This window comes from Chelonoidis abingdonii, chromosome 11 (assembly GCF_003597395.2).
Source record: "Chelonoidis abingdonii isolate Lonesome George chromosome 11, CheloAbing_2.0, whole genome shotgun sequence".
Lineage (NCBI taxonomy): Eukaryota > Metazoa > Chordata > Testudines > Testudinidae > Chelonoidis > Chelonoidis abingdonii.
Genome location: NC_133779.1, coordinates 2,065,101 through 2,076,711, shown reverse-complemented (window position 1 = coordinate 2,076,711; position 11,611 = coordinate 2,065,101). Strand labels below are relative to the sequence as shown.

Here is an 11,611-nt window from a genome sequence, read left to right as displayed (position 1 = left end):
GTGACCCTTTAACACTAAATCTACTTCCATTTTCACTGTTTATTACTATATACAAGAAAAGAAATGTCAAATGTTAAAGTAACTTGAGGAGGGACATGTCACTGAGATCCTAAAAAATTCACAAAAGCTGTGATGTTCAAGACAAAATGAACCCTAGCCTACTCTCTCTTCTTGTTGGGTTTTGTGGTGGGGCGGGAAGAAACCTCACTTATCTAAACCATAAATGACTTCCTATGAAGCCTGCATGTACTGCACTGTCTCAACACAAGGTGGGGAATGACATTAAGAAGGGAATTTCAGTCATGGCTCCACGTCTTGGCTTGGAGGTTTTTTGTTTTTATTTGCAGTTTGATATCACATCAAATTCTGTTACTGTGTAAAGCTACCATCCAGTAGGAATGTTCCCTGCATTTCACATTAGACCTCGCAGTAGGGCATAAGTGTTGCTTTGATACAGTTTACTCCTGAGGGCATTCTGTGCCAAAAAATATTTTAAAATTTTGCAAAATTCTGCAAATTTTATTTGTCTAATAAATATGGAGGTTCCAGCATGGCATTGGGGAGCATAGGCCACTGGCTGCACAGAGGTGGGAGATCACTGTGCAGCTTTCTGCCTCTCCCCCTCCCCCCCCCCCCGATCCAAGTGTGGAGGGACTTAATGTGGGGGGATCCAGGTGTGGGTTGAGAGAGTTCTGGATGCGCGTGGCATCTGGATGCACAGGGGTTTGTGGGGGTGGGTTCTGGGTACAAAGGTATTGGGAGTTCGCAGGGGGGTCCAGATGAAGGTGTTTGGAGCTCAGCAGGGGAGGGCGTTGCGGAGATAGAGCTCGGCAGGGGGGCCTGGGTGTCGGGGGCTCAGTCAGAGGTCCAGATGCTGGGGGAGGGGAGCTCAGTGGGGTGGGGCTCCAAGTGCAGTTGGTGTGGGCTTGGTGGGGTGGGGATCTGGGTGCGGGTGGCTCATCGGGATGGTCCAGGTGCAAGAGGAGTGGGGCTCATTGTGGGTGAGGTTCTGAGTGCAGGGAGAAGGGCTGAGACTCAGCAGGAAGGTCTGGGTAATGAGGGGGTCTGGATGCATGGAGGTTGGGCAAATGGGGGTGCAGCTCCCTGTACAGGGATCTCTCCCCCTGAAGCTGAGGAGCGCTGGGGCAGGGGGAGTTTGCAGAGCTTCCTGTAGCCAGGGAGAAATCTGGGAGTGGGTCTGACCCAGCCCCTGATGCTGTGCAGGGGAAGAGGAAGTCCCGTCCTGCCCAGCCCAGCCAGCACTAGCAGCCACCAGCCGAGTCTTCTCCAGTCCTGCCTTCTGCCCACAGTGATTTACCTCTCTGCTGACTGCCCTGGGCACTGCTTTTGTGGCTTTCCTGTGCTTCCCCATCAGAAAGTTATTTTAATGCGGGGAAGCAAAGAAATCTGTGGGGAACAAATTCTGTGCATGCACGGTGGTGTAGAATTCCCCCAGGAGTAACATGGCTATGGTCAGATTCTGCAGGTTCCTGGAGGAGACTGCTGTAAAAGGACTCTTACCATCTTCAGAGGCGGTAGTCTCATTTCTGAACAGTAATTTGGATCTGCCTAGTGCCTGTGAAGAGTCTTGAAAAGTATTGGACCAGTATCTGGGGGTGGCATGGTGAAGGGCAAGAGCAGAAACTATTTGCTTTTGACAACGGTTGAGGTGTTGTTAATAGAGTACCATTAGTAGCAAAGGCCTGAATGAATATGGGGGTTGGATGGTGAACATCGACAGAAAAAAAGGAGGAGAAAGAACCAGAAATCTGGTCAATGCTAAATTTGTTGGAATTTCAGAAGGATCGGAGCCAGCAGCAGCAGCAGCAATTTTATGCGGCATCCCTGAAAATGCAGCAGGAGAACAATCTGAATCAGTCCACAGTACCACCACACCTTCCAATGCCTCTGCCCATCTACAGCATAGCCCACAACAGCTCTCAGCACCACAAGCGTGTCCCAGCATCAGTGATAGTGAGCAGCAGTGCAGGCACAGCTCTGCAACCGCCTGCCAGCCGAGAGCTGACCCAGAATCAGAATCTGGCAACGGTGGAGTCCAAAGGACCGCATCTTAACCTCAGTTCTCAGCCAGCCATTCCCAACAGGCACTGGCTTGCCAGGTAGCCCTTACCTGTTGTGATTCCACACAGCCTGCTTTGGCCTGTCTTCCTTTCTTTCTTCGTCCTTAGCTTCTGTTCAATCTGTTTGGTCCTTCCTCTTAAATTCTCTTTTGCTTTTTGCTTCTCTCTCTCTGCAGGAGGGGAGGACCAATACGCAAAGACAAAATATCAGTATATCTCTTAGGAGTACACTAGCATTTTTCACCTTTCAAAACAAATGGAAGTGGGTGGCGGTGGGGTAACCTCTATGTAGTAACAGAGTCGCCCTCTTTGTGGTGTAATGGCAAAAATGTGATGGGAAAAGAATTCTGCTACTGGCACATTTATCTCCTTCTAAGTAGTGTGACTTTTCATGAGCAGTCTGAGGCAGGATTATGATTTCAGTTACATTGTTGTAAGTCTGTAGTAAGTGCATAGACAGTCTGGCCCTGAATCCACATATTATAAACTCTGTGCGAATTTCCCAGAGAGATTTTTGACTGGCCTCTGTGCTCTTAGAAATGTGGAACAACCAAACATTCTTTTCTTTTTTTTGGCAAGTCTCATTGAAACCAGAAGAAAAAGAAAGGAAAAAAGTTAAAACAAAGTTGTTAATAAACTGTATGCTTTTAAAAATGTTTTTACAGTCTCAAATGTAATCAAAATTTAAGTTCATTATATGTGTGGATTTTTTATCTTTATACACACACACACACACACGTACCCACACACCACACACACACACACACGTACACACATGTACACATAAATATTCATAATCACTTCTGTAGCAAAAGAGTTGTGCTGCATGATACCATCACATGTTGGCGAAGAGGTGACTTGGATGATGTTGTAATAAGTCTTTTCCATCTCTTATCTCCATGATTCTAATATTTATAGCATCCAAATTCAACTCCCTGTTCACTCTCTGTGGTGGATCTGTATCGCTAAGGAGAAGATCAAACAAAATCCAGCTGCATCTTTGTTTTAAAAATAATGCAACTCCCTCTCTGTTTTTAGACAGCCAGAAACAAAGGAAAATAAAACTTGTGTTTACTCTGAGAAGAAAGCATAAAGGGAGAAGAATGATGTACATGGGTCAGGGTTTCAGGTGAGGTTAGCAGCCTTCAGGCAGAATCCAGGAACTTGGTAGCCAAAGTGATCAATGGACCTGAGTAATTTATCACCCATGATCATCATGTGAGCAGCCTGGAGAAGATGAGAGTTCAGACTGCAATTTAGTTCAGTTTGGAAGCTTCCAGACAATATATAAAACATCAGCATGCTGAGCTGGGTGAGCTGCCGATGTTTTCACACTAAGATCTGTGACTGAGGGAATTGCCTTTACATTTGGAGCCTGGGAAATGTCCATGCATTGCTGCATCAGCAGGCCAATTGAAATCTTTCTTTCCCCTTCCAAAGTACCCCCTTCTGGCCCTTGTTGTTAATCTGTGGCACTTGCCTGTTCATCTGCTCTCTGAATTCCTGCTGCTCTTGCTTGCTTGCCTGCAGGTTCTCACTGCGCTGGAAACTGCTGCTGTCTTGCAATGCTTTTTCTTCTGTCCCTTCACAGTTGCACACACTGCTGTCTTGGTACTTGTGTTCCTGCCAGAGGCTTTATTATTCTTTTATTCTTTATATTTTAGTAGCAAATGGTTATAATAAGGACTGTGGTGACTTAAGTGATGTGATAGTCGAAATTCTTAGCCGTAATAAGACTTGAGGACTTGACTTTATATAGATCAGTTTCACCCCCAGAATTTATAGAAGAGCGTGATATTGACCAGGTTCTCATATCAGGGGACTCACAGTGGCCAGTGCCTTCATAGGGTTAGCAGCATTAAAAATGCGGGTTGGCTCTAATGTCGTGGTAGTACAATACTGTACTGTGCAGGGAACCAGTGGGCTCAGGCTTGCTCCTTTGGGTGGAGGGCATTTTAATTTTGATTAGATCCCGTGGGAAGGGAGCAAAAGGTATGCCTAGTGCAATTCAAAGGGAGCTTAGGAAGGAGATGGTGCAATACAGAGGAGGGTAAATAAAACCAAGGAGGTTCTTATGTCCCACAGGGAGCTCAGATGAGGAGAAGGGCTCTAGGAAAGGAAACTAAATATATTCTTAAAATAAAGTTGGACCCCCTCTCCCTCGCCTTTTTCATGGTGCTCCAGTTGTGGGGCAAAAGGGCTGGGCTTTATTTACATTCATGCACACTGGTACAAACACTGTACCCCTGCAGTAAGGCTTTCTGGGGAAAGGTTGACTACACTGGCTGAGACTTGAAGCTGTTTTCAGAAGCTAAGGAACAAGATGCCTTTCAAGTTTTATTCCCAAGTTGTTTCTTTTACTGATTTAAAAACATTTTTGAAGGTAGCTTCTAAGCCGGCGAGCCAGTGCAATAAATCTGCAGATGATAGTACTATGCCCACAAGCATCCCTGGTGGAAGGTATGAGAGCTGGAAACTGTACCCCTGAAATCTCACTCTACATATGCTCCGGTTAGCTCAAAGAAGCGCTTCTCTTGAATAAACCAGAGGGGGAGAGTGGTAGAAAGAACTCAGTTCCTCAAGCTCTTTTTTCCGTAGGCAATGCCTCGGTAAACCCCTTCACAGAGTGACTTGAGTTCAGTGGGGTTTGTGGACTTAAAAGAAGTTTGGGAGCCCCAGGCTTTTTATGTTTTAAGAGTGGTTTGCACTGCAGTACAGTCTGAGGATATATCTGCACAGCAGAAGTTGTGCACAGGCAAGCCTGGTTGGTCTGGCTTGCATCCAGATAGCCCAGGTAAGAGTAGTAGTGAAGAGAGTGCGGCCTGTGAGCTGAGTATATAGCCAGGGTCTGTACTGGATTTGTACTCCTCGCGCTGAAGCCTGCACTGTGCAGTCGTCACTGTTGTTACTGCCAGCGCTAGCTGGATTCAAGCTAGCTCAGGTACACTAGTCCGTGTAGAGCTTTTGCTGTGTGGACATATCCTGAAATGCCTGAAGAACATGCAAGGATTGTGGTGAGACACATCAGTCCTAACTAACCTCTTCCTTGTTTCTTTCTTTTGTTTCAGTTACCCGCAGGGCAACAGAAGCTCCCTGGAGCCTCCCCGTCCCATTCGCTACCTCATCCTCCAATGGGGGAGAGTCCCCAGCTGCAGCCTGCACACCTCTCACAGATGCAGTCCCCCCACCAGTCCCGTCCTCCATCACAGCCACAGCCACAGCCACTTTCCCGACCACCTCCCGGCCTCTACAAGGCCTCCCTCCCAGCCACAAACTTTGTCCAGGCCTCCTTCTGAACCCCTCTCTCCGTCCTGCACCCTCAAACGCAAATGCAGAAACTTGTACGTGATACAGAATCAAATCACATTCATCCCCCATGGTCCCACCAGCACCCCTATACGTCCCCGTCGCAGCTCAGGTACAGTTCCAGCCACCCCAGTCTCAGGCCGAAGGCAGCCTCAGCTGGCAACACCTCCACATCTGCAGCTACAATTTCAGCTTGCCACTCAGATCCAGCCCAGTCTGAGACCCAGGTTCAGGCACGGTTGCAATCCCAGATCAGGCTCCAGCTGAGTCTCAGCAACTCATTCCCACATTTCCAGTTCCCTCTCCAGGCCAAATCAAACCGCCAGTCCCAACCCAGACCCTTCACCTAACACAAGAACAACAGAGAAGTTTCGATGGTCCCAATCATTCCAGACACTCTCTGCAATTCCAAATCCCGCTCCTCAGCAGAAGCAGCTGTTGGAAGGTTCCAGCAGGTAAATAATTACCATCAAAGAGGTAAATTAAACTTGGCCTGGGTCTGTAGAAGTATAATCCTCTAGAAATTAAAAATACACCCCCATACATCAAGGAGAATGGATGCGTCATAGGGATTAGAAATTGGAATTTTCAGTCTAGCTTCTTCTGGACAGATATGCAAATCACAAAAGTCACCACCTTAAAAAATGATCATCTGGACTACCAAGTTTTTTGTTTTGTTTGTTTTGTTTTAAAATAGTACTTGGAAGGAATTATCTTGATTTTAGTTAGTATCATGAGCACATTGTCAGCCTTTAGGAAACAGTAACAATGTAGAATAGTTCTAAATTGTTTTGGAGCTCTTTAAGGGCTTGTTCTACACAAACTTAGTTTGCAGCAAGCTCTACCCGCTAGCCTGCTGCAGACTACCTGTCCATGTGGACCCTGGCTGCGCATTAACAGTTTTAGTTCACTTTTGATAGTCGCATACAAGAGGACTAGATTATTCACTAACTCTTAATGTCTGTTAGCACGTGAACAGTTAGCCCCCAGAAAACTAATGCAAGATAGATTCACACCCTGGTTTGCCACAAACTAATTGTTCATGTAGACAAGCCCTGAGTGTTCTTCGCTACCAAATACTAGTAAATAGTACAATAAATAAATAATTATTTAATATAGGACTTACAGGGTGGCCTCTTCCAAGTTCTTAAGCACATGAATTACTCAAGCACCGAACGAGAGAGATTTTGACAGAGTAAAAACAACACATGCTCCTGTGAAAATGGCCCTTGGATCTTTCCTATTCATGCAGAGCCGACAGAACTCAACCTGCTGGTCTCAGCCTGTTTCCAGGGAGCCTGAGGGCGTGCCTGCACTACAAAATTAAGTCCCTAAGTCGAAGTAAGCTACCACAATAATTAAAGCATTGGTTCATATCCAGACTGCTCCCTCTGTCGTGTGTGCGTGTCCTCACCAGAAGCATTTCCACTGACTGAAATGGGGCATTATGGGATTACTGACAGTTGGAGCCTAGCAGCTCTGGAAAGACAGTCTCATCTATAGGCCAGGGGCTCACAGCAGACCCCCACCCTGATAACCCGAGCTGTGAGCGCCCCTGCCCCGGGGCTAACAGTACAGGGCTCGATTTCACAGCAGCAGCCTACCAGCAATGAAATTGATATTCTCGCGTTTCTCACCTGGCATTTTAATTTTTTGACTCTGGCTGTCAGCTGTATGTGGGCTCACAGCTGGAACCTCCCGTGAGGGAAGAGGAACCGGAGCCCAGCCATCCCCCGCCCCCGCCCCAATCTCTAACCAGGAGGCAGGAAACAGGGAGAACACAGCTGTGAGCCTGCACCCCACTGACAGCTCAGACTGTCAGGGCTGGTGGGGGAAGGGCTCCAGCTGTCAGCCCCATTTGGTGTATTCAGTGAGTGGGCCACTTAATCAGCTAGAAGCACCATCGTAGTGTAGACACTGACATAATTAGGTCATCATATAGCTGCCTTATGTTGACCTGACAATATGTAAACCAGAGTCCCCAATGCAGTGCCCACGGGCGCCATGGCGCCAGCCCCGGGCATCTGTGTGTGCCGCCTACTGGCCCACTGACAAGCAGCCGCTGAAATGCAGCCGAGAAGTAGCGTCATCAAGAAGCGTCGCAGCCGAAATGCCGCTGATTTTCAGCGGCATTTGGCGGCAATGCTCTTGATACGCTACTTCTCGCTGCATTTCAGTGGCAGCTTCTTGGCTTCGTTGCCGCTTCTCAGCTTCACAGTCAACGCCAGTGTGAGGCAAAAGGGAATTCGGCAGGAATTGCCAAGAGGCAAAATTATTGTTCATTTTAAGTTATTTCAGAATCAAGCATGGGCTTGTGGACCTCTCATGGTCAACAAAGGGCAAAAAAATAGTCAAGAAGGAAATGCAAACACTAATCTTAAAAGAAAAGAAGTTTACAACTAAATCTATGTTTTACTCCTACAACTTGAAGAGAAACAATTCCCTTGGATAGCGTAGAGGAACTAGCAGAGCAGCACAGGGCAGATAGGAGAGAGGAATATCATGCCAATCATTTTACTCTGAGCGGGGTGGTTACATACTTTTTGTTGTACTCCATGGCAACGTGATGATTTTGGTAGCTAACCGGCAAAGTGTATTCAAGCTGTGTGAGGAGCGAAGCTGTCTGGCATTTCCCCTGCAGCATTCAAGGAGGGGGTGTGCTGATAAAGAACAGGTGGGGGGGCCAAGGCATCATGTGCAATGTTCTGCTTGGAGCTAGCAAGGCAAAGAAAGCAAAAAATGCCAAAATGAAAAATGGTTTACATTTTTACATTTCTGCTGTTGCATCATTTGTTGTTGTTAAATTTTCTTATACTCAGTACCTTCATCTATTGCTTTCCCACAGAATTCTCCTGTTTCTTATAAAGCCATAAGGAGGGGGTGGGGAGGTTATAACATGTACTTGTAGACCCGTGTCATGACCATCAGCCTTCCTGACTAAGGAGGACTGGATAGGGCTCCTTAGGACTATCAATTCCCTCCCTAATCAGTTAAGGAGGAGACTGTTGAATCCAAAGTACCTGCCTCTCCCTCAGCAGCACTGCTACCCCAGGCAGTCTGGAGTTGAGAGTATTAGACTGAGTGACAAACCCAAATCATCCTCTTCATAGCATTGCTGACATTTCTACATCCACCAGCCCACTTGTCCCCTGCGTGTTGGTTTTGATCAGTTCCTGATTTTCCTTTTCCTTAGTTTCTTCCCGTTCTGTCTGTCCTTTCCACATCGCAGGCACTGAACTCAGAGCATACAGGGAGTTTAGAAGCCTATTAAATTTATCTGAGCAGGTGGATGCTGTGATAGATCAATACCAGCCTTTGCTGACAAACTCCAGTGGCTTGTCAGGATTTGAGTTCTAACACCTGCCTTGTGCTAAGAGATCCAACCACAGTTTCTGTAGAATCACACGTGTACCAGGGCTTGCCACTTTTCTCTCTAATCCTAATTTATCAGTTAAATGCTGCCTACTGAAATTAACACAAGGACATCTATAAACATTGGTTTCAAGTGCACGAGGGCTCGTCTTTCCAGTTCAGTCTCTGTCTCTAATGCAAGCTTATCGCCCTACTCATGTCACTGTCACGTGCATAATGGTTGAGACACTGTGATACAGAAATGCCAGGAAATGTGAGCTGGGCAGATCACATTTATTTCACTACAAAATAACAGACACAAACCCTTCCAGAAATGTACATTGACTAATGCCAGAAACCCTGAGGAGGATCTTTTATTCCAACTCAGCCTAGTATTTCTTACCCAAAGTGTGGTGACATGTGGTTAATACCTGTTTCTTTTCACTGTCCCACACATGGGTGTGTAGTAACCAGACTTAACTGTATCATGTATGCTGAATGTATGTAGACAGTAACCTGTACGTATGGCATTCATCCATTAGAGCTTTTCACCTGATTCTACCTCCATTTTTTATTGGTGGTAGTAAAGTTAAGCTTTGCGTCAGTGCCATCAAGTATTGTGATGTGCCATTAGTCCTGTTTCCTTCAACAGCTTATTGATTCATTCAATTACGCACGATAGGAATGGTATGTACAATACAAACAGATTGCAATATCAGCACACCACCTGCTTGAGTCTCTGTGTTAGCAGCCCATGCTGCTTTAGATGGGACCCACATTCAAAACCAGGAGGGAGAATTGGATTGTGAGGAAATGTATCTCCTCTTGCTGGCCTGGAGTGGACGTGTATAAAGGGGTATCACTCTGCAAAAGAACATCTCCTTTTCTGTCAATAGGAAAGACAAGAGAGATAATGGTCAAAGGAGAAGCTGATTAAAGTAATTTGCACTCCACTCCCAGTGCTCTATTGCCCAAAGTGGGGATAAGAAGTGGTAAAATATCAGGAGGATAACATAAATTAACAGGAAGTTAAAATAAACGCACAATAAAAATAAACTGGGTAAGAATCTCAGGCTCCTCTAAAATACATTGCTCACAACTGGTTGATAACACTAAAAACTGCAGAGTGTTGTGTTACAGCCACTGAGGGATCCCTGTCCCAAATAAAGCGTGAGCCTGTTTTCTAGCATCTTTTAGTATTTTGATCCTTCACAGTATTTCTTCTTCAGTTTCTTCTGTGCACTGAGTCTATTAAAATTAATGGGTTTCAATGCACTGAGTTCTATAAATTAATGGGTTTCAATCCTCCTCATATTTATCTCACCGATTGTATTTTTTAAAACAGATTCCTCTTTTTGCCTTCAGTGCTGAAATTCCCTTAGAGAACATCTTCAGAGCATGGCATTCAGAGAAAAAGCAGGTAGCAGCTACCCCTTGTCTGGCCGCTTACTGAAAAATTGTAACTATGGAGTTACACGGAAGTGGCACTTCTCTGTGTCCCTTGCTCTTATATATACATGCACCTCCCACCATATGGCTTGACAGATATCTGCAGTTCATGAGATAATGTAGAATTTCCTGCATATATAAGAGAGAGAGAGCTCACAGAGTGAAAAATCAGACGTCAGAGATTGTGACATTAACGCAGATGTACACTATTCTGATATCAGTCTCTCTCCTGTTACCAGACCTATGGAATTTGCAAAAGGGTCCCTGAGGGAGGGTGGGAAAGGAAGGCAAACATCTCTTTGTGAGCCTGGAGCCAAGGACCTGCCTGTTAGCATTAGCATCCTTTTGGATGATGAAGTAGAGAGTTGGTGAACAGAAAAGGGAGAAAATTGTCCGTGTTATCAGAGGCGTTTGAATTTTGTAGTTTTCTGCTTCTTTTTTTCCCATTTCTTAAACTGACTTACAGTTTTACCATCCCCAGCCCACACCCCTAATGAGTGTCCTGAATTGCAGCTGCTGTCAGACTCCTGTGGAAGAAAGCCTGTTAGCATTGTGTGCTGGTTAACCCTAAGGGGCCACCACCTCCTTTATTCCATGGAAGTTTAGTGTTTTCTTTTCACAGCAATCCCCACAACAAGGTTTGAACCTTGAAAGGCACAACCACCAACACCAGTCCCTCCACATTTCAGTCTCTCATATATTGTCTGCTGGGATTCAGTATAGCCCAATGAATTTCTTCCAAATTGTGATCCCATTGAAATCAATGGTAAAACGCCCATTCACTTAACTGGAAGAAGGACTGGCCTCCTAGAAAGTTTGCTGACTCTGGAGGAATTAGAACTGTGAGTCTGCAAGTGCGCATGTGTCTCTAGTACTGGGGTTGGGGAGATATTTTATGAGCATAAAGGCTGCTTCCACAAATGGGGGGGCAGGAATTAAGATGATAGTGGGCCCAGATTCCCCCAAATCTTTAGGCTCACACCTACGTAACAGTCCTCCACCAGTCATCAATGTGCACAGCTTGTGCCACATGAGTCAGAGCAGCTTGGCACCCAGTCAGTGCCTGTCCTGGGTCATGGTATAATATGTAACCTGAGGAGCCAAGTGAGGGAGTGTCACAGTTTGGGATTCCTGGGGTTCCTTGCTGCAAACAGTCCTCACACACTCCTGGGTAGGCTGGCCACCATGTGCTTTATTTACCGTGTATTGTACAAGTGTTTGGTCCCCACCACATAAGCTTTTCTCCAAGTCTTATCTACTACCAAGGCCCAGGACAGGAGGGAGAGAGGAGTGAGACCGAGAGTCTCAACCACTCTGAAATCCTGAGCTCCTTTGCTCTGCCTCCAGCCTTCCATCCTCTCTCTCTCTCTGACACATCATCAACAGACAGCTGAATCCCTTGTTGATGCTAATCACCTGGTACT

The 11,611-nt window shown here is 46.0% G+C and overlaps 1 protein-coding gene across 1 annotated transcript in view; it reads left to right on the top strand.

The window, feature by feature from the left end:
• The first annotated feature begins 948 nt into the window (after positions 1–948).
• The window catches only part of LOC116838920 (uncharacterized), a 19,898-nt gene continuing 9,235 nt past the window's right edge, over positions 949–11,611 (top strand). Inside the window, 4 exon segments of the mRNA XM_075070720.1 lie at positions 949–2,073; positions 2,076–2,120; positions 5,150–5,322; positions 5,324–5,499. Coding sequence (XP_074926821.1) covers positions 1,777–2,073; positions 2,076–2,120; positions 5,150–5,322; positions 5,324–5,499 — 691 coding nt within the window. The 5' untranslated portion in view covers positions 949–1,776.